General features: G+C 50.2%; 1 protein-coding gene across 2 annotated transcripts in view; it reads right to left on the minus strand.

Moving 5' to 3' along the window:
* The window catches only part of LOC147750572 (galectin-1-like), a 116,334-nt gene that overhangs the window by 11,857 nt on the left and 77,034 nt on the right, over positions 1–27,443 (minus strand). For both annotated transcript variants that reach the window (XR_015310084.1, XM_086966957.1), the window contains exons 2-3: positions 19,135–19,214; positions 18,677–18,848 (exon numbers count right to left, since the gene is read on the minus strand). Coding sequence is in view for 1 of the 2 variants with exons in the window: in XM_086966957.1 (XP_086823083.1) it covers positions 18,677–18,848; positions 19,135–19,214 (252 nt within the window). In the remaining variant the exon portion in view is untranslated. The remainder of the gene's footprint in view (positions 1–18,676; positions 18,849–19,134; positions 19,215–27,443) is intronic.

Below are 27,443 nucleotides of genomic sequence, written 5' to 3' on the forward strand. Positions count from 1 at the left end.
TGCCCAAGCTGTGTTTCATGAAGGTCTCAAAAACGTGCTTTTCTTTCTTAGTGGGAACTGAATAGTCTGAAGCCTATGGGAACCTTTTGTAAAGTTTCTACTTGTGTGGTAACACTGAATGATTCTTTTCACGATTGTAGCTTACTTGACTAGTCTTGCAACAAAATTGTTACTTCCTAGAGCACATGCTTGGGAAAGAACTGACAAAGGATGAGATCATAAACTCGCCTACAACCTAAATGTCACAACCAATTGTATGACTAAAGTATAGTGGTCTTAAGGAAAATGCAAAGTAATGGATTACTTAATTCTTACTCATGTGTATTCTTTAAATTACTACATCATCACATCCTATTGAAACTGACCAATTGGATAGACTGGTCTGAAAATTTTGGTGATGTCAAAGGGTGTAAGCCAGAAATCGATGGAGCATAATTGCCTAAACTCTAGGCAGGGGTGGTTCCTATCTTGTCCATCTTTTCTCTACCCATCTTTTGGTACAGAGACTGATGACTTGGACTTCCAGAAACAAGGCGAACACTGCGATATACTGAGTTTGCTGCCGGGTGGTATGTGTGCGTGGTGGAATCTTTCCAGCTGGAAGGGTTCCTTCAAACATCTGTGGCATTGATGCTGCAATATGGACAGGGGCCGACAACCTGTCCATGAGCTGGAACTGGTCATTCTGTGACTTACGGAACTTAAATAAATAGGCTTTGTGTGAGAGATAACTGATTTCCTAAAATATTTTCTCTCATATGAGAAAATCTTCCTAGGCTGAGGAAGATAGCTCTCTTCAAAATTGGGTTTCACAGGCTTGTTAATGCTTATTAAATCAGTTCAATTTCTAAAATTAGATTTTTATGCTAATCATTTCAGTTTTGATAAAAGTACAAGTTGAAGTAAAATACTTTGCTGATTCTATTTCATTATTTGGCTGTGGCCAAATTAATCTGCCTTATAATTAACTGATCTAGAGATAGAATTACCTGGAAAATTCCATCAGTAATAAATTAAAATTAACGATGATCTTATTCTAGCTCCTCATATGATAATTATTCTTCCCCTAAGTATCCGAGTCGTTTTCAGCACAGAACAAGATCCATCAGAGGACCTAAGAGATATAGGGGCCGATTAAGATGGCGGACGGACCAGAGTCCGTCCGCCACCATAGAGTAGGAGGACCGTCCGCAGGGGCAGAGGCGGTCCCTCTGTGCAGATTAGGATGTGACCGCCAGGGTGGCGGTCACATCCTCTATTTTTAACATTGCGGCGGGTGCAGCTTCAAGCTGCACCCGCCGCAATGTTAAAAATGCATGCACAGCATTTGCGTGCACAAAGCGGCAGGCACCACGCGGTGCCTGTCGCTTTGTTCACGTAAATGCAGGGGGGTACCATAGGTACCCCCCATGTGCACCCCCCACCCCCCTTCACCCAGGGGGCCCGCAACGGGCCCCCGAAGTGAAGGTCCGTATGCTTTTCCACGGCGGAAAAGCCGCTGTGGAAAAGCATACTTACTACTCCATCATAATATGGCTGGCGGTGTCTGATACACACCTGCAGCCATGTTAATGCTTTTCCGCCGCGGTCGGAAGGCGACCGCGGCGAAAAAGCAGCGGACAGATTCGAAGACCCACCAGCCATCCTAATTTGGTGGTGGGTCTTTTCAGCATCCGTGGCGGATTTCCCGCCGGCCCGGAGGATGCGGGAAATCCGCCATCATAATCGGCCCCTTAGTATGGTAGCTGAGGTTATTGTGTGGTTTAGAGTAACAAGCTCAATATAAACATTTATAAGGTTCAGCACATTTACGCTACAACACACTAAATACCACTTAATAAAGTTCTGTACATTAATTGTAAGTGACCACTTGAAATGGCAGATATAATGCATGATGCCAGAATCATTAACCTGTAACAAAGTAATTCATGATCTTGAATAAAATATGATTGAAATAATATCTATGACTAGTGGATGGTTTGGGATATGAAACAGGCGTGCTCTGCAGAGGCTTGTGGATTGATAAAAGGGTTAAGGGGTGTCTTTCTCTAAAGTAAAAGGAGAGTTGGTGACAAAAATAATAAGACATTTTGATGCTGAGTAGATTATCAGAGGGGAGAAAGGTAATAAATGATTGTGGATAACATCAGGACCTTGTTGATGATGTTGAGGTAACGTGAAGAGCTGAAGGTGAACTCTGTGTTTGAAAAAGGTTAACCCTGCAGCCACTAAAAGAGATCACTTTATTGTCAACATCGTGGCCTGCTAGTTCAATGGGAAATGGGAGCCCTGACACAGGGACCAAAGGTCATTCTGATACTATTGACTCAAAGTAGAATTTGTAGCATCTCAAATTTTCCTTCTCTGATCAGCTTTGCCCCTTAAGGACACAATACCATCTAGTGTCACTGTCCTTGTGCGTCCTTCTCTGACTTCATCTGACTTCCAGGGACTCATGAGAAAGGAGCTTCAGATGACAGACAAAAGGAGGTGTTAGTGTAAGTGTGTAAGAGAAGCTTGGGATCCAATACTTAAATGAGAAGGTCAACGTTTGAGATAAAAAAAGAGAGAGAGAGAGAGAGAGAGAAAGACTAGTTCAAGAAAAAGAAGAAACTTGGAAGTGAAACAACTACAGAATAGGTACAGGAGGAGGCCGGGGATCAGATGTGACCTACTGAACTTCTGGCAGCCAGGGTCACTATTGTACTCAATGTAATTCCTCTGAATGCTGCTCTTCTCACTTATGTCCTAGTTTTCACAGATAGTTCCAAACCATACTGAGCTCTCAGATTGTTTTGTCACGGCTGGCAACTTTTGAGTTGGCACCTTCCATGCAGAAGACAAGTAATAAGGAGAAGCCAGTAGCACTTCTGAGACCTTTCCCTAAAGCAGGAACTTCTTGGGTTGAGTGAGAATGAGCGAGCCAAACGCTAATACAAGAGGAGCATGTTTCAGTTGCAAATAACCACATTTTTTATATGAATAGCTCAAAAAGCATAGGCCTACTTTCATGCCATGTTTGTTGTAACTGCACTGAAGCATTTTTGCTAAACTTACAATGGGAATTAAAATGAAAAATTCATCAAATAGCACAAAAATTATAAAAAGAAAAAATGTTTTAAAAAAAAGCTGAGTATTATTCACAACTACACCGTTTCCTAATACCAGCACTTTACATGTAAAACTATACATTCCTTTATGTATTCATGTTGTTTGAAAATGTAGGCAAATTTCCACGCGTCCCAACCTGTGTGGGTCATACTCAAGACAACCAACTATATCCAGACCCCTTGAAAGTACTTCCCAGTGATAGAATCCCCAAATATGAATAGCAATAGTCAAAATCAAGAACAAATATATGAGGACACGGGGCCGTACTACAGAATGGTTTACGCCTGGTGCATACAAATGTGTGCTGTAGCATTTGCACTGCAACCCTTTGAATGTTTATTAATGCGCCGTATTATGTTGCTGTGGCGCAAAACCTATCCATGGCGGTCATTAGAATGACAGTCGCAAAATCTCCCCAATCGCCATTGTAGCGGGAAAGGACCGGCTCAGTAGTTGAAATATGACTGCGGCAGTCGATATTTTGCCCTTTAACATTGCGGCGGTCGCTGCTGCCAGCAGCACCGCCGCGAAGTGAAAAGGAGTATGTCCTGCATCTCCGTGCACTGTGTGGCAAGCACTGCACAGTGCATGCCACCTGGTACAGGGAAATGTGGTGGTACCATGGGTACCCCCCAGTGCACCCACACCCCCCCAACACATTGGGGGCCCGCAATGGTCCCCTGGAACATGTCTCTACCACCCTTTCCATGGCGGTCCAGCGCAGCGGAAAAGCTGGCTACCGCCGGCATCATAATTATGCCAGCGGAGCCTGGCCCTGATCCGCCACAATTGTTGTGGTCAAGCTCTGCCTGTCAGGCAGGCGGGCAGACTGCTACAGGTGGAAAAGTGGCGGGCGGAAATTCACACCGCCGCGGTCATGACCGCAATGCTAATCGGACCGGCATTTTTCCGGGTTTCTATCGCAGGTGGTCATCCCTCCGCCATCCTAATGACCCCCTAAATAGGAAACCGTTTGTGAACCTACACGCACTGGAATGTTACAGCCAAAAATGCATTTACACCAGCGCTAATACCATATGCGCACAGACGCAAACGCACATAAACACAGACCGCAAAGTCTGCGCCAACATTGCGGCGTATTACAAACTGATCCTCCATAATGGCAACAGATGCATACTCCGGAGAACAGCGACAACTAGCGCAGGTGCAGTCATGCCTAATACGGCCCATGGAGCTTAATATTCACAAGGAAGGCAGATTATCAAATTATTCCAATTTCATGAGGGGGTCTGATCATTTTTTACCACTTTATTTTCTTCTCAAATGTTTTTGAGCTTTTAAAACATGTGTATAATAATTTACAATGACAAATATTTCTGAGCATTCACACCGTATTGTCACCTACAATCACCATTAGTTTACTTTTTAAGTGTCCGATCACTATACATCCTCTTTACCAATCGGAGATTCATGAAGATGCTGCCTGAAATATTGGCTACCTATTGGCTCTGATTGCAATTATTATGTTCGGGTTCTGCTTGCTTTTAGCTGGAGTATGCTTCTTAAATAAAGAGCAAAATGTGAAGGTTTGATTATAGTTTGGAACTATTGTTATATATAGGCTGTATCATAATTTGAGACTAATTAGCTAGAGTGAACAAAGTCAGACTAGGGCTCCCAAAGGATGAAATCTGTATATCACAGGAGCAATGTAATATTTGCTAACTAACATAAAATCCATGTGAAATTCAGATGTTGTTCAATAAAAGCACCCCGATGACTATTAGAAACCCTTCTCTACTTTATATTCCAACTTATCTTTGAGTACTGTCATACCCTCACTGTTAGTAGAGCAGCAGCCATAGGACATACTCCTGCACCTAATTTTGCAACGTGCAAGCTCATTCGACACATTACTGCAGCTAGCTGCAAGACAGAGATGCCAAAGGCTTGTGGATTACATGCGCAAGTGAGCAGTGGCAACACTTTTGCTCGCAGACTATGGATATTTTTGTGAATAACAGACATAGCTTGCTATGCTGTAAACATCTGCTCGAGTTGTATTATACCCCATGGAGAATAGAAAACTTTGGTTTAGAGGTGGGCACGGTTCAACAATCGGAAGAGGACTTCATACACCTACCATGGGCTTGCACCTTGTTTCTAGACTACTAGTGTCAGTCTTTATGCTCTCAGACATGATTGATAAACCTGTTGCTCTGTCTCACCTGTTGGCTGTGCTGAGCTTTTTGTTAGGAGTGTAGCAGCCTCAATGAGCTGTGTCTCAGCCGTGGCACTCATGCTGTCTATGAGTGGCTATTTGTTGGGGACAGGGCTCAATGGCAGCTGTAAAGCACTCCGTGAAAGACTTAGGGCCTGATTACGAGTATGGCAGTTCCAAGACCAGTGTACTCGGGGTGGCAAGCTGACCGCCTCTTCCTGGGTGGTCCGACTGCCGCCAGGATCTAGGATCCAGCAGGTGTGGCGCTGGGGAAAGGCGCGATCTCTGGTGGCACTGCCATGCAGATCATGGCCTTCCTTTCCACTGACCTTTTCATGGCGGAAATCCTGCCACGAACAAGTTGGTGGAAAGGAAGGTAAGGGGCCCCAAACAGGGCTCCAGGGTGATTCTGCCCAGTGTGGGTAGTGGCAAGGGGCACATACTGTCCCCTATGCTTCCACTGTCGTGGGCGCATGGTGCGCCAGGCATGATATGGTGCAAGGCAACAGTGCACACACTACTGTGGAGATGGTGTAGTGTGGCAGCATTGCTTTCAGGCTCTGTATAGGAGACGTAGCATGCCGCCACCGCAAGACCGCCGCTGGCACATCGCCAGCCGGGTGGGAAAGTCAAAATCCAGCTTTCCGGGATGCCTTTGGCTTGCCAACATTCTCCCAACTGCTGACGCTGCAGTTCGACTGCCAAGGTCGCAATCAGGCCCTTAGTGTATCTAAGTGACATTATCACCGCACTCAACTTGCCCTAGAGACATATTGCATCTTCTCCACGGGCACTTTCTAAAGGTAGGATCCATAGATGTACAGATGAAAGGGTGAAAGATGTGAGAGAGATGTATGTGGTGCATCGAGCCGTGGTGTACATAGGCCGACTGCAAGAAGCTACATCTATTATACTGACAGATGTTAGATAGGACTATAAGATGAAATAAGAACTATAAGGGCAATTAACCTGTGAATATGAGGAGACATAGGCCCTCATTTTTGTGCAAACTCTGCCTTGTTTTAACAGCTTAATACTATACACAGTGTTGGGACGAGAATATCCCCTAACCGCTGAACAGTCTTGTTACTCTGCCTGGAATACTTGACTGCATTTACTGCATTTACCTGGTATCACATATATTTTTTTGTGTTGGCAGTAGCCACACACTAATCTAGTGTGGCAGGGGCCACACCAGATGACATGACATAAGTTGGGTCCTGGAGCTGTCCTATAAACTGGACGGGCACACCAAGTGTGCTCTCATTGTGAGACATTGGACTACAATCCCTGTCACAGGTATAGTACATATAGTGTTGAAGGCAGCATTCAATTTTTGGTGAATCTATGCTTGCTTTGACCACAAATTTTGATCTGCATCACTGGAATAAAGACCTACTGGCATAATAGTGTAAAGTGCCACTTCTTAGCGCTAAAATCCCAAGTGCATGAGATCAGTGGCAGCTGCCACCAAGTAGCATGGGCGGGGGTTGAGGTTAGGTGGGAAAGAAAACAATAAATTAAAAAAATGAGTTACCTTGCTCATGGACTGCCGTCTCGCCTTCTGTCATCCTCTTCTGCTCCTGCTTGAAGCATGAAGAACAAACAGGCTTCCTCAGCCAATCACAACACTGCAATGCGGCATTGTGATTGGTCTGAGCACCGTGGTTCGGCGCTCAGGCAGGCAGTGATAGCCAGTGCATGTTTCTCACCGGGCTGTGCATTACAGCCTGGTGAGGAACATGCAAAGTGCGTGCAAATATTTGGCCGGGCCAAGACGGCCGGCCAAGCAGTCATGCTCACTTAAGTGGCCACCACTCCTCCCTTTGCTGACTGTGACACAGCCAAGCCCCGCCCACCCCAGAAACCGAAAAAATAAACTGATAATAACATAGTGTTATTATCCATATATTTTTATTTTATCCACTGCTCAAAATGTAGTGGGGCGACGTTCCTCCGCCTTAGCGGTGGGGCCACCGCTTCATGACATGAATAGTCGCACATGTGGTCTGCATGGTACATGGATTGTGTGTGTGTGAGTGAACCAAAGTAATGGAGGCCTGTGGGATCCATTGTTGATGCCCCTGCTTTTGCCTCTTGCACAAGATGAAAGTCAGTTGCTTTCAGAGACAGTAAAAGTGTTTTGCTGACAATCCTGAAGCTGGAGAGACGAACTAGACAATGAAGTGGGTAAACAAGAGGCAGGGATCCTTTAGAAATTCGATCAGGCCTTTGGCTGAGAGGAGCTGCTGATAAGTCTCTTTGAAGCACTACTGTTTGGTGAGGTGGGGTTCAAGGTGGGACTGTAGTCTCTTTTGTTCAAGGAAAAAGGGACCTCTTAGGGGAGGCCAGTCTTTTGTCTTTCCCTTGGTCGCATTTCAGGGTGGCTGATGACAGCCAGGTGCAGAAAGCATCACTCTATGTAAAGGCTGGGTCAAGAGAGTAGCATCAAAAGGACACTTGAGTGGATTGCAAACGCAATCCGGTTCTGAATGTGCAGACAGTGGATACACATGTCCTGTAGGCTTTGTATTGAAGAAGGGTCCACAGACCCACTTGTTGTTCCAGTTCCAAGTTCCTAAAGATCACAGAAGGGAATGCTCTGAAGTTTACCTGATAGCTTCCCAAAAGTGAGGGGTAGTGGCGCATTGTAACCCTTTTTTATCTTTTATTTTTTATTTGACTACACATAATTGCGTATTACTTGTATTATTCGCTTGATCGCATTTGAATGTGATTTTACATTTTGAGTGGCCATAAAGAGTAATTTTCGCATTAAAAGTTAAACAGTGTTAGAGTGTGTTCCTCTAAAGGTGCCATAGTCACAGTAGTCCTTGATTTGTTCATGAGGAAGGCAGTGGAGAAGAATCCCCACTTGTGGGATATTTGTGAACACCACGGTGTTGGAAAATCTTACATTGTATGATTCATGAGAAGAGGACTGACACTAATGTTTCCTTAATTTTTAGGTTTGATTGGTTCCTTCAAAGTGGGAACAGTAGGCATGGATACTTTGTCGAAATTTCGTCTTTTATTTGTATATCATTGCTTTTAGTCGGTGTTGCACAGTCATACTGTACCCTGGGCAACCCCAACTTTTTTGTTGACTTGTACTGGTGGTAACTGACTCTGACTGACCCTGGGTTCTGTTTAACCAGGGCCAGCACAATGCTGAAAACACACATAGAATACAGTAAAAACACTTACATACACTTAAGGTACACTATGGGTTAGGGTACCCCAATCATTGGCATTAACTTAACTCCCCTATAAGGCCCTAGTACATACTAGGACAGGTGTATTGAAGCTACCTTTAAGTCCCTAGTATATAATAGGGCATGGCAGTTTAGAGGCCAGCAGCCTTTCTGCATTTGCATGTGTGCACTGCAGAAGCCTGGGGTCAGTTTTAAAGCAGCTTTGTGTTTCAGGACTGCTTTTAAAATTACAACTTGTGCCCAAACTCGACTTTTGTGTTAGGGTCACTTAATAATTATTAAAGTACAATGTTTTGGCTTATTGGGTACCCCCAGGGACTCCCCTATGTTTCCCAGTGCAGGGTGGGTGGGTGGTTTGGATGGTCAGGTATTTATAAAGAGGGTCTTTATAAACTGTTTTTTTAATATGCCCTGGGGTTATTGCAATTGTACAATTCACTCCCCCGATTGCGTCCCGAAATCGACTTTTGTGCTAGGAGAACTGTTAAGTGAGGATCTGCAATATTTTGACATATTCAGTACCCCTAAAGTCTCCCTTAGATGTTAGTGGGGGGGGGGGGGTTCCTGTAGACATAGCCAGGGTCCTTATCAAAAATGTTTTAAAAGCCCTGGTGTTGGAGAATCAGCTCAGTTCATTTTCCCCATTGCAAATTCTCAGCCACAAAAGTTTACATGGCAAGAAGTTATTTAATAATAACTAATGTTAAAAGGAGGAGCTTAGCGCAGATCCAAGATGGTCGCGCGAGCACAGGGCTCCCCGGACCCTCGCCACCCTTCGCCATCTATCCTGCAGTTATCCTGATTTTGTGGACGGATTCTTTGTGATGAACCTCGGCTGAGCTCATAACTCTTTTCAGATCTTAAATCGGACTTGGGCAACCGAAACTGTGTCGACTTGAACTTTTTGGGCCCACCAGGAGGCAAGCCGGGGACTGGGCAGATTGTGGGTCCGGGTCGGAATCGAACAACAACGGCAGTGGGGTCTCCTCAGTCGCCCCTTCATTACTTTCGGTTTCGGTTCTGGATCCTGATACGGTCTGATTGTGAGGCCGTATCCCTCGGCTTGGTGCCATTCCAGCCTCCAGTTAATGCAACCACTGTCGTGACTCTGCAGTTGTGTGGATCGCTTTTGTACTTTGGTTTTGGCATTACGAGCCGACTTTTGGGGTCTCTTGGTGCTTGGCTTCGCGGCGGCCATTTTTACCAGGTCTTGCGGGTCCCTCCGGGGCGCATCTTCCAAAATGGCTGGTAAGGGTGAAGCTGAGAAGCGTAAGACGAAGGCGCCTCTTCGTGGGGGACTGGTCCAGACAAATGTTATCGATCGCTACACTCAGCCCAAAGGCTCCCCTGGCCTTTCCAGTCGTACCCCAGAGGATGCCAAAGAGGATCCCTCCGCCCTTGTCGACCTGTCCCTACAGGACATCATGTGCGCCATCTCTAACATGAAGGAGACCATCGGCCAGCAATACGAGGCACTTGCTCGTAAAATCGACACGCTCGCCATCGATGTCACCCTGATCAGGGCCGACCTGTCCAAGACCAATGAGAAAGTGAAGCCATTGGATCTCAAGACTTCCAGCCTCACGACCGTTATATCGGAACTTCAGACGGAAGTTGGTAACTTGAAATCGGCCAACGATCTGATGTCCCAACGCCTTGAGGAGTTTGAGGAGTTTGAGAATAGGGTGCGACGCAACAACATTCACGTCATTGGAGTGGCAGAAAATCCTGAGCCTCACTCAGTGGACCTCCTGGTTGAGGATCTTGTCCTGAAGCACCTTTCGCCCTCTGGACTCAGCAAGTTTTTCACTGTGGAGCGGGCGCATCGAGTGCCGGGTGGAAAGCCCAAGCCGGGCGCTCCTCCGAGGCCCATGATTGCGAGACTCTTCCACTTCAGAGACCGGGACGCGATCCTACAGGCTTCGAGAGTACACGGCCCGGTGCACTTCGAGAACTCCTCTGTCAACTTCTTCCCGGACTTTACCCAACAGGTCCAGAGACAACGAATGGCCTTCCAGGGGGTAAAACGACGGCTTCGGGACCTTGATGTGAAGTACGCTATGCTCTTTCCTACTAGGCTTCGAGTGGAGTACGAGGAGCGGACTTTCTTTTTTGACTGGCCGGACAATGTGAATGACTGGCTGGACACCCTACCTGGCCGGGGTGATCGGACTGAGCACCCTGGCGGTGCCGAAGGTGGTGAGCCTACGCGGAAGTGACTTTTTCGGTCCCTGACTTCCGAACACTAGACCTTTCTCAGCTGGGTCCTGTTTCTTTTCTAACATGGTTCAGTGCGGTTCATGTCTGGGTGGTGGGTGGTGACGGGCCTCTTTCCTCCTCCGGGGTCTTTTTTGTAGAGTGGAGTTTTTAGGGCGACAGGCACACTGCATGTTGGGGTGGCATTTTTGTCTATTGCAGGGGTACAGGGAGGGGGGAGTTGTAACGGGTGTTGGTTGAGGGGTGGTTTGGGAGTGTGTTTTTTCTTTTCAAGGCGACAATGTGATTTTTTCCTGTTTTCGGGTGTCCGGCTCTTTGTGGGGTTACCCATGCTTCACTTGTGGGGATGGGGGGTAGTGGGTTGAGGTTGGTGCCATGGAACGTCAATGGATTGGGGGATCGTATCAAACGGGGTGTTGTGTTGCGATATTTGCATCGTTTGTCTCCTGATGTGGTACTCTTGCAGGAAACGCATTTGGTGGGAAATGTGTGCCATGCTTTAAACAGGTGAGGTTACCGACTGGTGGCCCACTCGGCGTTCACAACTGTTTCTAGAGGGGTTGGTATCCTGATTCGGGCTTCCCTCCCCATCGAGATAGATACTGTTACCCTTGATGGTAGAGGGCGCTACGCAGCCGTCACTGGCAGGTGGGAGGGTAAAACTCTTTCCTTGGTTACAGTATACATTCCCCCACGTCTCCAGACCTCCACTTTCTCTGATGTTGGCCGACTGCTGCTGGACCTCCCTGACAGTCTCCTTTTTATGGGTGGGGATTTTAATTCGGTGCTTTCAGGCGAGTTGGATCGCCACCCCCCCAGGACGCTTCCCACTTCCCAATCTTGGCTTGGTGGGTTCATAGATACTTTTGGCCTGGTGGACTGCTGGAGGTTAATGCATCCGACGCAATGTCAGTACACCTTCCATTCTGGGCCCATGGGAGTCTATCCAGGCTCGATTATGTCCTTGTGCCTGCAGTTCAGTCTTCCTATGTCAGGGAGATCAGACATTTGGCCCGAGGTATCTCTGACCACTCTCCTTTATGGCTTAGCTTTGACACGGGGATAAATGCTGCGGGCGGATTGCCCCTATCAATCCGTGGTATCTGCGCGACCCCAAGACCCGTAATGGCCTGATAAAATCCCTAGATTCTTACTTTTTGGAAAACGAGGGGTCCGTTTCGTCCTCTGTGTCCTTGTGGGAGGCATTCAAAACTGTCATTCGTGGTCAGGCCCTGTCCCTAATAGCCGAGACCAAGAAGGCTAGAAATATGGAGGTTGAGAATCTGGAGGCAGAAGTACTTGAGTTAGAGGCTGATCTGGAATCAGGCGTTACCCGGGAGAAACTCCACGCCCTTAGTTTGAAACAGTTTGATTATAAGTCCTATGTTACGGATGCCGCTAAGACAATGTTCAGGGAGCAGCAGGGCAGACTGTATGATGTTGGTGATAAGGCGGGCAAATTGTTCGCATGGCTGGATAAGAAGGAGAGAGCTAACCGTGTGGTTCCCGAGATACTGACCTCGGATGGCGTGTGTGTGACTGACCCTGGCGAGATAGTGGAATGTTTTGCCGATTATTTTCATTTGGTTTACTCCCCGGTGTCTGACAAGGATGAAGATGACTCTCATTTACTGCTGAGGGACATTGCTTTGCCTTGTCTGTCTGAAGAGGATCGAGAGCGCATGGAGGCTCCTTTGTCAGTTGATGAGATTGCTACCGCAATCCGTTCCCTCCGTTCTGGTAAGGCTATGGGCCCTAATGGCCTTCCTGTCGAACTGTATAAACTGCGCCCGGACAAAGTTGCGCCTTACCTTCGCGCAATGTTCAGGGAGTCACGTGAGCTCGGTGCCCTCCCGTATGATCAGCGTCTGGCAACTATAGGTGTGATTCCTAAGGAGGGCAAGCCCCGTGAACGCTGTGCGTTGTATCGGCCTATTTCCCTACTAAATGCCGAACCTAAGATCCTTGCCAAGGTCCTTGCCAATCGCTTAATCACTGTAATTTGTGACCTGATCCACCCGGATCAATCCGGATTCATTCCGCACCGAAACACTGCTCTCAACTTGCGGCGCCTACACGGTGTTCTCGCTAGGGCGGAGTCTTTATCTGAGTCGGCCATCTTGGCTTCCTTGGACGCCACGATGGCCTTTGATACGATTGAATGGCCATATCTTTGCGCCACCCTGGCTAAATTCGGTTTTGGTGCGGGCTTTAATAGTTGGGTTAAGCTTTTGTATGCGGATCCGTTAGCGCAGGTCGTCGTCAACGGCAGGGTGTCCCGGTCCTTTGCTCTCGGAAGGGGTACGCGGCAGGGATGTCCGCTGTCCCCCTTGCTGTTTGCTCTTGCTCTCGAACCGCTTGCAGCCTGGCTCCGTTGGGAGCCTTCAATAAAGGGCATCCAGTGGTCTCCCGATTTTGAAGATCGTGTTTCATTGTATGCCAACGATATCCTTCTGTACCTCACCTCCCCCCGTAAATCCCTTAATGTCCTGTTTGATGTTCTCACTTCTTTTGGCAAGAACTCTGGTCTGATTATCAACTGGTCCAAATCGTGTGTGTATGTCATCTCAGGCGGCCTCCCCCCCTTGCCGAGTAGGTTCCCTATTCAAATCTTGCAATCCGGCTTCAGGTACCTGGGAGTCTACATATCGTTGGATCCAGTTGCCCGCTACGGGCAAAATCTCCTTCCTCCGCTCCGACGACTGAAGCTAGACGTGGCGCGGTGGCGTAAGCTGCCGTTGTCGCCACTTGGTCGAGCGGCGCTCTTTAAAATGATGTCGCTGCCTCGCTTCCTCTATGCACTCCAAAATTCTTTTGACGCTATTCCGGCGTCGTATTTTAGGGAGGTGGAGGGCTTGCAGAGGAGGCTTGTGTGGGACGGTCGTGCTCGCATTGCGCTTGCAAAACTTACTCTCCCCTGGTATGACGGGGGCGTCGCGCTCCCGGACATCAGGAGGTACTATTGGGCTTCTCAGCTGTCCGCCATTAACCATGCTACATACGAACCCGGTCCGGCGCATGCATTCGAGATGGACAAATATCAGTTGCCCGGCGGTAATTTTAATAGAGCACTTTACTCTCGGGCCGCGGGGAGGAACCTCACGGGACCCACCAGGGTTGCAGTGCGCGTGTGGACGGATGCGAATGCGGCAATGGGATGGAATGATCGATTGACGCAAGCGACCCCACTGTATGCATCAGAACGCTTGGGATGCCTCTGGACGATGAAAGGTTTTGAGAACTGGGATATGATTGGTATCAGCAGAGTGGGTGATCTTTGGGTGAAGGGAGCGGTGAAGGCCTTTGAGACGCTCCAACATGAGTATGAGTTGGGGACCGAGAATTCTTCCGGTATGTACCGGTTCGCCACGCCTTGTTGTCTGTTCCTGAGTCATCCCCACTCGAGGACCGTATCCTTGATGGTCATCTGCCCGATAGTACGATCTCCTTGATCTACAAGAAACTCATTAACAATCGGGCAGACCTTCTTGTGCGTCTCAGAGAGGTCTGGTCCGGGGATGGGTTGGAGTTGGACGACGAGGACTGGCAAGCCGCCTTATCCTCCCCCAAAGAGGTCGCCATTCCGGCCCATCTCCGACTTGTTCAGCTCAAGATTCTCCACAGTGTATATGTTACGGGTCCTCGTCTGGTTGCAATGGGTTTTTCCTTGGATGGGCTGTGTAGGCGTGGTTGTGGTATGAGTGCTACCTTCCTTCACATCCTCTGGGAGTGTCGGGAGGTGGCGGCGTATTGGCAGCGGGTGCATGCGCGCATGGAGAGTGTTACTGGGGCTGCTTTGCTGCCTGAGGCCCGTAGATGTCTGTTGAATTTGTGGGAACCGAATGATTATAACATTGCCCAGGCCCGGTGGGCGGCACTGGGGAACATGATTGCTAAAAGAGATATTGCGCAGTTGTGGGGTTCCCCGCGGCCTCCCACCGTGTCGGCATGGAAGGAGAATATGGACTGGTGTATGTTTAGGGAGAAGACGGTATATGTGGCTAGGGGCAAGCCTGGGGCGTGGAGGAAGATCTGGGGTCAGTGGAACGCCTACAGAGGGAATATTTGCACACCTCCCCTCGAAGACAATCTGGACTTTCCATCCTCCCCCTGATCCGGCGGTTCCTGTACCAGTTTAATTTTCCTTTTATTATTAAGTGTTTGACTTCCCCACTGCCTCCCCCCTTCCCGATGGTACTTTATGCCCTCCTGATCAGTTGGTTTATGCTGTGGGAGCTTGACAATGTTTATATTATCTTTCGCCTCGAGTTCTTTTTCTTTTCTTCTTTCTCTCTTTTTTTCTTTCTTAAAAAATTAAAACTTCCTAAATCCTGCCTACATCCTGTGTTGCCGAAAAGGTATCCTGTGTTACTCTGAGCCACAGTGGAGCGGTCTTTGCTCTGTGAACTACTTAGTTTGCTTTCAATGTCCTAGCGGCCAGCCCCTGTGGTTGTAGGCCCATATCTGTAATTCTTTTTTGCACAATAAAGTTTAAAAAAAAATAAAAATAAAATAATAATAATAACTAATGTTAAGGTGGTGGGGCATATAAATATATATAAATATAGTTTAAAGACTTACTAGAATGGTATTTATAAATCCAACAATAGGCTAATGTTGAATTTATCCTAAAATGTACAGACAAGAAGTTGTAAGACTTTCTCATCCGTAAGCCAACATTTAGCCTTCCAGTATTCAGACCTGAAGGCCAAAGTTAAGTGGATTGGCCAGGCTGCTTTAATGAAGGGCAAAGGAACCCCTGGGGGTTAGATAGACATTCTGGGAGGGCAGGGTTTTGCTAAATAGGAAGGACAGAGCAGGGGGAGGGGTCGTAAACAATCCTCTTCAATAAAAAATGGCGACAGGCAGAAGTTGCCAGTTTCATTTACACCCCTACTCTTTGAACCCAGGCAGATGTAAACATTAAGGAAGGAATGAGCAGATGTAAGGGGGGTTGGGTACAGTATGGAAATTAAACATCCTGAATGAGGGCTTAGCCAGCTCTTGTCCCTCTGCCAGAAAATCAGCCTTGTTGAATTTTGGAGAAATAGTGCTCACTGGGAGACTATAGTGCCACACTTTGGAGGATATGGTCAAACCCTGGCGCGTTGCCCTGTATCTCATTGGACAGGAATGCCCTCCTGCTTGACCAAGAGAACTTGGAATAAGTATCCGAGAGGCTCAGAGCCTCTCAGATCTTCTGCTTGAAACAAAAGGAAGAAGAAGGGTCCCTGCTGAGAAGTTGGATGTGTAACAACCAGGCCCTGCATTCTGTAGACTGCTCCTGCTGCACAATCCGAAACTACAGACCTGTGGACTACCTTGCTTCGAAAGGACTAAAGAGTGGGATCCATGCAAACTACAGGTTAACAGACTCACCTGGAACATCACCACCAAGAATCCTCAGCCTGGAGTACTACCAGTGGATTTGTAAGGGTTTTGTCCAAGATTGTGGGAAGTGAATTCCCAAACTTTAAAGGACCATCTTGGAGCTTCTAGACCCTTGGAGTAAGTTTTGCACACGTTGGGACCCTTTGGGGAACTTCAGGGAGAATTTCCAGAAGTTTGGAGAACTTTGGAGCAATTTTGGAAATAAAGCTTCATAAGTGGATCGACTGGACCTGGCCAGCCAAGCTGGTGACACTCAACCGTGAGCTGACCTGCCATCCAGGCTTGTCCCAATGAAATGCTCTGGAGGTCTGAATTCCAGAGTTGGACCGGGAGTAAGCTGAAACCCCAGCCAATGAACCCTCACTGAAGCCAGCCTGGTCAAGAGTATTTAGGCACCCCTGAAGAAAACGCTCCGTAAAAGGTTCCAAGTCCAAACATAGGAGAGGTGACCGGGCCAACAGAATAGCTTCGAACCGCGTGCCAGCCTGAATCTCTCCTGTTTGTCCTGCTGGAAATCTCCGGATGTCTGACTTCCATAAGTTTGACCGGGAGCTCGTTGCAAGGTAACCCGGTGAACCAGCACAGAATCCGGACTGGCTAAAAGCTTTGAGTAACCCCGGAGAGAAAAGCTCCAGGAAAGTTTCTAAATTCAAAAATAAAAGCTTTGATCAATACCTACCGCAAGGGATAGCCGAGCAGGGCTCCATCGCGATCAGCCTGAATCTTTGACTTTGTCCCGGTCAAGCGTGACCGGATGTCCCAATAGGCGCTATAGGTCTCTATGTGCTATTTAGTGCTAAATCTTTAAAAATTCATATCTCCGGTTCCCTACATTGGCTTTTTTTCAGTTTGATGCCATTTTAAAGATAGAAAATATTTCCTATTTTTATAAATTGGTGTTGCATTTTTATTCTGTGTTGTGTCCTAATTATTTACTGCATTGGTGTTTTTAAATGCTTGACATACCCGTCTTTGAAGTTAAGCTTGCCCGCTTGCAGCCAAGCTACCAAGGATTGAGCATGGAAATTATTTTCTAAGACCTGTTCTGAGCCCTAGACTGTGTTTGTGGCCGTATTGCCAGTGACAGATGTGCATTTGCCACTGCTAATAACCCACTTTCCAACAGTCAGTCAGACTTGCCCTGTCCACGCTTGGAGTCAGGCATCCCTCTACCGCTCTTAAGAGCCAATGCTTCTTTTATTTTTCATCCAAAGTAATCGCTATTGTATTCACCAAGAAGCAACCTTTATACCCAGAGAGGTAAGGGTATTGTGTAATAAAAAAAAACAGCTATCCCTCTTGGTTTCATTCAACAATTAACAATAATAATCCATTAACCTCTGGTACATTTGATCATTATTGCAGAATAACTGGCAATGATAAACGTAAATCAATGTGATATGCTACATTCCTTTATGTACAGGAATTATCGAAAAAACAGATTTTTACAGTTACAGCACTGTACACAAGGATCAACTAAAAAGCAATAATGCTGCTCTGTGAAGTAAAGGGATCACACAGTGCAAGTGGTTGAAATATTGAAACAATACATAAAAAAGTGATCATAAAAAGGTAGTACACAATGGTGTTGCCTATTTGAAGGACTAATACAATGAAAGTTATAACCTAATTCGAAAAGAGTCCATCAACTTCTTAATTGCTCCTAATAGACCCTAGTATTTAATAAGCAATATCTCTATGCCCCAAACTGGCAAACCACATTTTTCATTCCCAAGTTATTCTGCAATAATGATCGAATGTATCTGATGTTAATGGACTATTTATTTTAAGTGTTAAATGATAACCAGAGGGATATCTGTTGACTTTTGATAACCTAAAGTAATCAACAGAGGTCTGACCACCGTAGGAGAGTAAGAAATGCGCATAATTTGCATTTATCATAACTAAATAAAAGTCTGGTAAGATTACACGTACTTATATAAGGTCAAAAACAGTCATTCAGTGCTCTGCATTAGGGTGAAATGTGTCCTTGTGTCAATTTTATTTTAAAAATAATGTAAAATAAAAGAAAGCACAGCTAGTAACAGCCACTGGCATTCTGCTGTTTTCATAAGGCGTGTTCACTGTACCTTTTAACTATTAAAGGCATGTAAATATGCAATGTAGCATAATGGCATAATATTAGGAATTTTGCATTACAAGCATGACGCGAAATTCCCCAAATTATGCAGATTACTAAAGCGTAATCCAAAATGTTACACTGGCAAAGGGGAAACATCCTTTAAAATGCAACTTTTACCACGCAGTGCCTTTATGACGCAACTATTACAACAAAACCATTACAACGCATTGCGCTGGGGGGCGCTCTAGGATAGGGAATAGATTTAATTTACTATCCAACACCTTCCCTACTATCCACGGGGACTGGAGTTGGAATAGTAAATTAAACTATTCACCATCCAGCACCCCTCAACACTATGCGTTGTAATGGTTTGCGTTGTAAAAGTTGCGTCGTAAAGGCATGCGTGGTAAATGCATGCGTTGTAACGACGTACATCCCTGGCAAAGACCTCTGCCACTACCCTGCCGTAACACTTACCCTCATTTTCTGTCCTAGACAGAAGGGGAAGACATAGGAGCGGGCCTCTTCCGCCCAGACGCCCTTGTAACGGGAGTTGAGGACGATTGTATTGATGGTGGTGCCAAAGTGGAAGCGAGCGTCCACGACCAAAGCAATAGTGTTGAGGTCCTGCCCAATGCTGATGTTAAAGCTAAAGGGGAAAAGATAGATACTTTGCTTACATTTTGTCTCGAAATTGTAAAGGCTCTTTTACCCGCGGTTCACACCTCCTGCTTCTAAATACCCCAGCCTTTCCCCACTGCCCCTCCGGATGCCCCAAAATGCCTATCCCATGCACGTCTATACTTTATCTTTCCTCACCAGACACAGATACATACTCTCCGCCTCCAGGTGTCCTGTCTGCTCCCTGCTTCCACCCGGACCCACCAACAGGCACCAGCCCTCCACCCCTTCACCCCAGATACCCCAACTCTTACCGTTCGGTCTGACAATGTACAATGCCCTCAATGATTAGAGTCTTGCCAGGCCTCAGACAAAGTTTGTCGGTCACCTGTGTCTGTGAGAGAAGAGAAAACAAATTGAGATATTGGAGTGGAGGTGGTTGCTATATGGTTCTGACCCCCCTCTATTACACTATGGTCGGTGGATTACACTGTGAATGTGCTGCCCTCATTGACACCATATCAGTGGCTGAAAACAAAGGGCCTGGTTACGACTTTGGTGATGCTGCAGCAGCTTTGCTCTTGCACAGCACCACCGAAGCTGTGCATGGTCTCACCCGCCAGATTACGAGTACAACTTGTGTCTGGCGGGCTTTTCTTTTGCTGTGGAACGCAAAAGAATTTCCAGAACTGCATGGACTGTGAAGTCCATGCCGTGCTGGAACTTGGGGTGCATGCAAACAGAGGGGCACATGTTGTGCCCCCTGAATGCATTCTCATGGTGGCAAGGGCTTGGGGGCCCCAGAGGACCCCCTATGTTTCTCCACCACTAGCCTTTTCATGGAGGGCTCACCACTATGAAAATGTTGACGGTGGGGAAACTCGAAATATGCTCGGCAGACCGCGGCGGTCTTGCCTTCCATATTGGATACCCCTGTTCGATGTGTCACCGTCAGGGAAGGGCACTTCCTTTGCGCCACTGTGGGTGGTCCAAATGGCGGCCTTGGAAAACTGCCATGGTGATTCTGCGGCCAGGAAGAGGTAGGCTTTTCCATGTTTTAAAACCATATTGGGACATTACACAAAATGAGGACCAGTGGCAACATGACAAAAAGGCACATTACATGTGATGTGATCCGGATCACAGAAAAGAGTCCACATGACTCCTGAATCAGGTGCATTACGAAATGTGAGTCAGTATCTCCAGCAGCGGCTCCCAGGCGTGCACCATGGGACACTGCGTGGATTTCAGGGACTTCCTGACAACTCTAGCCTTGCTGAGAAGTGGACTTCGGTCCCTGCCACGTGATGCTGTGTGAAGAGACCCTCCATGAAGCAGCAAAACATGTCCACATCTGACATCCACTCACTGAGGACTGAACAGCACCTTCATTAGTGGAGTATATTGTATGCAAATCGGTTGCAAACATACTACTTGTTAGACGGACCGGGAGGGTCGGCCGAGACTACGGGGAGAGGTCTCCGGGGAGAGCCGTCTCCAACGACTGTACAGACAAGTAACTTCCCCCCCACAGACGGACACCACACAAGGTTGAAGGTTAACGAGACTTTATATGCAATTCTTAGGTTACGATGATATGATACAAGGAGGTCTGGACTCAGGGGTCCCCTCGATTTCTAGTCTCTGGTTTGGGAAAAGGGTAGCGGGACAGTCTTGTTACCAATGAGTGGAAAACAGCTCTCAATCCTCGAGCTCGGCGTTCTAGATGATCGGGCCGCGGCGGAGCCAGGCAGGTCCCGAGATGGACGAAGGAAAACGACGGTCCGCGGCGGAGCCTGCAGGTCCCGGTGAAGATGATGGTTACAACGGTCCGCGGCCACGCCAGCAGGTCCCGACGACGATGAAGGTGATGAAGGTTGCGGAGGTTGTGGCAGCGCCAACAGGCAGGACGATGGTGCACAAGACCGAGCTACGGCAGCGCCAGTAGTCCGTCTAGGATGAGTTCCTCTTTACGTCTCTCGACTCCAAGATACAACTGCCTTCCTGCTCTGGAGCTGCCCCAGTTATAGGGCTGGTGTGCTTTGATGTCCGGACCCTCGCACTTGGAGGTCGGGAGGTCCGGGATGAGGGAGTCCAGACACCCAGCAGGGGGGTGGAGCCAGTGCCCGGGGAGGCGATGGGCGAGCGGCACTTGGCGGGGGAGAACCATCGACACCTCTTTCCCCCATTGACTTGCCAAGTAGCCCGCTCACCTCCTGGGTGGATGGTGGTGCCGGGATGTCTGAGGCCTGGCCAGGCCCAGGGTTGAGGTCGGCCGGGGGCCAGGCGGCCACGTGGTGGAGTGTCCAAGATGGCGCCCCAGGATGGGCGCGTAGGCCGGCAGTGGATCGGACCCACGAGGTTGACATGCTCGAGGGCAGGGGTCCCTGAGGGGACGGAGGACGTGCAAGGGTGGTGTGTGGTACCTGTATGACCGGGCTCAGGCCGGGTCGGGCCGGGGGAGAGCGGCCTTTCATGTGGCCTGTCCAACATGCGTCCCCCCCAGCTGAAGGCGGGGAGAGTTACCCATCCTCTTGGGGACTCTCCTCGTCGAGGCGGAAGAACCGGGACAGGCCATCCGCGTTGGCGTGATCTGGCCCAGGCCGGTGTTCGACTGTGAAGTCCATACCTTGTAGGGAGATGGACCAGCGTAGTAACTTCGGGTTTTCCCCCCGCATCTGCATCAGCCACTGCAGGGGTCGGTGATCGGTCTGTACCCGAAAGTGGGTGCCAAAAAGGTAGGGCCGGAGCTTCTTGAGGGCCCATACCACAGCGAAGGCCTCTCGCTCTATGGTGCTCCAGCGCTGTTCTCGTGGTAGGAGTCGTCTGCTAATGAAGGCCACCGGTTGATCAAGGCCTTCGGTGTTCACTTGAGACAGGACTGCCCCAATGCCATGGTCGGAGGCATCCGTCTGGACGACGAACTCCCGGCTGTAGTCGGGGGCCTGGAGCACAGGGGCGGAACACATGGCGGCTTTCAATTGTTCAAAGGCAGCTTGACACTCTGGGGTCCAGTTGACTTTCTTGGGCTGGTTTTTCGACGTGAGTTCTGTGAGGGGTCCCACTATAGTACCATAGTCTTTCACGAACCTTCGGTAGTAGCCTGTGAGGCCCAGAAAGGCTCGTACCTCGGTCTGTGTGATGGGGGACTGCCAGGACTGGATGGCGGCAATTTTCAGCTGCAGGGGGGCCACCAGGCCGCTTCCCACCTGGTGCCCGAGGTAGGTTACAGACCCTTGTCCAATTTGGCATTTGCTGGCCTTGATCGTGAGGCCAGCCCGCTGTAGGGCTTGCAGCACTGCTCGGAGGTGGTGGAGGTGCTCGGACCAATGGTGGCTGTATACAGCGATGTCGTCTAGGTAGGCGGCGCTGAATCCTTCGAGCCCCGCCAGGACCTGATTGACGAGACGTTGGAATGTCGCTGGGGCGTTCTTCATGCCGAAGGGCATGACTGTGAAATGGTAATGGCCATCGGGTGTGGAAAAGGCAGAACGTTCTTGCGCCCGGGGTGTGAGGCCGATCTGCCAGTAGCCCGCCGTCAGGTCGAAGATACTGAGGTAGCGGGCAGCTCCCATGCGGTCGATCAGTTCATCTGCCCGGGGGATGGGATGCGCGTCTGTTCGGGTGACCGCGTTCAAGCCCCGGTAGTCGACGCAGAACCGAAGTTCTGCGGTGGTGCCGGGGGCAGCTGCTTTGGGGACCAGTACTACAGGGCTGGCCCAGGGGCTGTCTGAAGCCTCGATGACCCCGAGGGTGAGCATCTTGGCTACTTCTTCCTGGATGCAGGCCCGTACCCGATCTGGCACGCGGTAGGCCCGGTGGCGGATAGGGGGGCTGTCCCCCGTGTCTACATCGTGCACACACCAGGAAGTGACACCTGGGGTGAGGGAGAACAGGCTGGCGAACTGTGATAGGAGAGCTTGACATTCCTGACGTTGCTCTCCGGTGAGGGTCTCCGAGAGTCGGACCCCATCCACGGAGCCGTCTTGCTCCCGAGTCCGTAGGAGGTCAGGGAGGGGCTCGGAGTCTTCATCAGCCCCAGTGTCTGTGGCCATCAGGAGGCTGAGTTCTGTACGCACAAAGTGGGGCTTTAGTCTGTTAGCGTGGAGGACCCGGAGTGGGTTCCGGGAGGATTCCAGGTCGATGAGATAGGTGGCCGGGCCCTTGCGCTCGATTACTTTGAAGGGCCCCGTCCATTTGTCTTGTAGGGCGCATGGCTCAGTGGGGGACATCACCCATACCTGTTGTCCAGGTTCAAATTCAATGGATGAGGCATTCCGGTCATACCACTTTTTCATGTCCTCTTGACTGGCCTCTAGGTTGGCTTTTGCTAGTTCCCGGAACCGCCGGGTCTGGTTGCGGAGGGTTAAGAGATACCGGAAGACATCTGGAGGGTTCTTTAACGGAGGCATCTCCCAGCCTTCTTTGACTAGGCTGAGCGGCCCTCGCACTGGGTGTCCATATAGCAGTTCAAATGGGCTGAAGCCCAGGGATTTCTGGGGGACCTCTCGATAAGCGAAGAGGAGGCACGGCAGCAGCACATCCCACTGGCGACGGAGGGGCTCTTCCAACCCCCCGATCATCCCCTTGAGCGTGCGGTTGAACCGCTCAACGAGTCCGTTCCCTTGAGGGTGATAGGGGGTCGTAAATCGGTAGGTGACCCCGCACTGTTGCCAGAGGGATTTCATGTATTTAGAAATAAAGTTCGTGCCTCTGTCGCTGACGACTTCTCGGGGGAAGCCCACACGGGAGAAGATCCCCATCAGAGCCCGGCCGACTACCGGGGCGGTCACAGTCCGCAGAGGGACAGCCTCAGGGTAGCGGGTGGCGTGGTCCACCAGCACCAAGATGAATCGATGGCCTTGTTTTGTGCGCGGGTCCAGGGGCCCCACAATGTCTATTCCGACCCTCTCAAACGGGGTAGTGACCACGGGAAAGGGTTGTAGGGGAGCTTTTAGCTTGCGGCCGCTCTTTCCACTGGCTTGGCACGTGGGGCAAGATCGGCAGTGCTGGTGCACATCGTTCCTCATTTTGGGCCAGAAGAAGTGGGTCACTAGGCGACTGTAGGTTTTATCTTGTCCCAGGTGTCCTGCCAGGGGGACATCGTGGGCCAGATTTAACAGAAAGTCTCTAAAACGGAGGGGTACCACTAATACTCGGTTGCTCCCCAGCTCGGCGATTCTTTGCTCGCTGTACAGCAGATCATTGTCCCAGTAGACCCAATGAGTTCCGGAGGTATCCCCTGCGCTTTGGGCGAGCGCTTGCTGGCGGAGTCCCTCGAGGGAGGGACAGGTCTTCTGTTCTTGGCGAAATTGTTCTTGCGTGGGCCCCCCCTCTTGAGGCCACTGGTCGAGGTTAGCGAGGTCGGAAGGTTGAGCTGGTTCGGGGGGGATGTCACGGTCGGTGTTTTCGGCTGGGGCGACCGGAGGCGGTGGCGCCGGCCATTCGGGTTCTTCTGGGCGGTGGTTGGCACGGGCGGCCATGGACCGGGTGGTGACGCACGCCCAGTCCGGGACGCCTAACATCCCCAGGTGTTCTCTTCGTTCCACGGTTGCCCACGGAGAGCTTTCAAGGTCATTCCCCAGGAGGCAGTCTACGGGGGCATCGTCTCGGACCGTTACTTTCAACATGCCGGAGACCCCTCCCCATTCGAAAGGGACGCAGGCCATCCGACACAGACTTTCTGAGTTATCGGCTGATCGTACAGGGCAGAGAATGTTCGGCAGATACTGTTCTGGGGTCACCAGGTGACAGCGGACGGCTGTTACACTGGCCCCGGTGTCACGAAGGGCTTCGGCCCGGCGTCCATTGATGCTCACCCATTGGCTGTACTTCTGGGTGTTAGCGGGTAGGGGGACCCGCGGGACCATGTCTTTCCCCCCTAAGCATGCTAGAGCCATGGCGGCTGGCTCCCACTCCTGATGCTCTTGTTCGTATTCTTCCTGCTCCTCGGAGATCTGTTCTTCCCCTAGGGCTGCAGCGGCCATTTGGCGGGGTCTTGGGCTCTGGTACTGCGGGCAGTTTGGGTCGTTTGCATAGTGGCCGACTCGTTGACATCGGTGACACGTGACGTTGGCTCTGTACCCCGGTCGCGCCGGGGTGTTGCCCCGGTTGGCCGGGGGGGTGGTGCTGGTAGCGGGGGCGACCGGAGCGTTGTCTCTTCCTCGTCCTTGGCCCCCTCCTCCTCCTCGTGGTCGGTGCTGACCATTGTTGTTCCGGTTCTGTTCGTATGGACCCATTCCGGCCCACTCTGGTGATTTCCCACCGGTCAGCCTCGGCTGCGAGCTGCCGGGGATCCGTTAATTTGCTGTCGAGGAGGTGCTGGCGGAGTTCAATGAAGCAATTGTTCGACAGGTGCTCCCATACCATCAGATTGAACAGTTGTTCGTAGGTCGTGACGTTGCTTCCTCTGATCCAGCCCTCGAAGGCTCGGCTAAAGTATGTTACATAGTCCACCCAAGTTGTACCCGGGATGCGGGTGCAGTCTCGGAACCTCTGACGGTACATCTCGGGTGTGAGGCCATAGCGGGTGAGGAGTGCCGCTTTCATATGGTCATAGGAGGTCATCTGGTGGTCCGGGAGCTGTAGCAGGGTGTCGCGGCCCTCATTGAGGAATCTCCCCCATAGACCGGCTCCCCAGTCGCTTCTATCGATCCGGTGTGCAGTCATAGCGATTTCATAGGCCTTAAACCATTGCTGGATGTCGTCCTCTCGGAAATATTCTCGTACAACATCCTTGGGGATGTGTACCTTTTTCTCTGTGGCCCCTGAGGTGTGGGGTCGCTCGGGCACCCCTGCTTCTTTATTCTGTTTGCGCAGGTTGATCTCGGCTAGGTTCCGTTCGTGTTCGTACGCCAGTTTTTTTTCCTCGAGCTCCCTCTGTCTTTGTTTCTCCTCTCTTTCTTCTCGGAGACGCAGGTGCTCTAAGTTGATTTTTTGTTCGGCCAACTTAAGTTCAACGTCCATTTTGAGTCGGGCCATTTCCAGCTCGTGTAGTCGGGTTTTTTCTCTTTCCCGGATCTCGTCTTGCGAGAGACCCGTTCTTCGCTCTTCAGGAGCCGTGGTGGTTTTTTCTGCGGTGCTTTGATCGGGGGTTCCGGCAGCCCCGGTCTCTGCCCAAGATTCTAGGGCATGCTTAAAATCGTCCTTGGTGCTTAGTCCGGTGGTAGCGATACCCAGTTCGATGCAGAATTGTTTCAGTTCACGATGGCTGTACTCCTCCAATTTCTCCATTTGGAATTTCTCGGTTGATCCGCTTTCTTTGGTTGTCATTGTGATTTCGTCGTGGGGTGAGCTACTCTCTGTACGTTATGCAGTGATTCGGATCGCGCCGCTGGCCACCAATGTTAGACGGACCGGGAGGGTCGGCCGAGACTACGGGGAGAGGTCTCCGGGGAGAGCCGTCTCCAACGACTGTACAGACAAGTAACTTCCCCCCCACAGACGGACACCACACAAGGTTGAAGGTTAACGAGACTTTATATGCAATTCTTAGGTTACGATGATATGATACAAGGAGGTCTGGACTCAGGGGTCCCCTCGATTTCTAGTCTCTGGTTTGGGAAAAGGGTAGCGGGACAGTCTTGTTACCAATGAGTGGAAAACAGCTCTCAATCCTCGAGCTCGGCGTTCTAGATGATCGGGCCGCGGCGGAGCCAGGCAGGTCCCGAGATGGACGAAGGAAAACGACGGTCCGCGGCGGAGCCTGCAGGTCCCGGTGAAGATGATGGTTACAACGGTCCGCGGCCACGCCAGCAGGTCCCGACGACGATGAAGGTGATGAAGGTTGCGGAGGTTGTGGCAGCGCCAACAGGCAGGACGATGGTGCACAAGACCGAGCTACGGCAGCGCCAGTAGTCCGTCTAGGATGAGTTCCTCTTTACGTCTCTCGACTCCAAGATACAACTGCCTTCCTGCTCTGGAGCTGCCCCAGTTATAGGGCTGGTGTGCTTTGATGTCCGGACCCTCGCACTTGGAGGTCGGGAGGTCCGGGATGAGGGAGTCCAGACACCCAGCAGGGGGGTGGAGCCAGTGCCCGGGGAGGCGATGGGCGAGCGGCACTTGGCGGGGGAGAACCATCGACACCTCTTTCCCCCATTGACTTGCCAAGTAGCCCGCTCACCTCCTGGGTGGATGGTGGTGCCGGGATGTCTGAGGCCTGGCCAGGCCCAGGGTTGAGGTCGGCCGGGGGCCAGGCGGCCACGTGGTGGAGTGTCCAAGATGGCGCCCCAGGATGGGCGCGTAGGCCGGCAGTGGATCGGACCCACGAGGTTGACATGCTCGAGGGCAGGGGTCCCTGAGGGGACGGAGGACGTGCAAGGGTGGTGTGTGGTACCTGTATGACCGGGCTCAGGCCGGGTCGGGCCGGGGGAGAGCGGCCTTTCATGTGGCCTGTCCAACACTACTGTAGAGAACCCTCACAAGTGCAGCACATTTCCTGCACCCAGAGTTTCCCAGGCAAGAAATGCATTCTCTCCTGGGCAGCATGTCACGTGCACTCCTACCACACTTAGAAGATTGAAAAACACTCTCACTGCAAGGCCACATCCTCTGAACCACTGAGACCCCCCCCCCCCCCCCCCCCATGGAAGACACTGAGGATTGTAGATCATCCTTACTCGAG

Source organism: Lissotriton vulgaris, chromosome 1_1, assembly GCF_964263255.1.
Source record: "Lissotriton vulgaris chromosome 1_1, aLisVul1.2, whole genome shotgun sequence".
Classification (NCBI taxonomy): Eukaryota; Metazoa; Chordata; class Amphibia; order Caudata; family Salamandridae; genus Lissotriton; species Lissotriton vulgaris.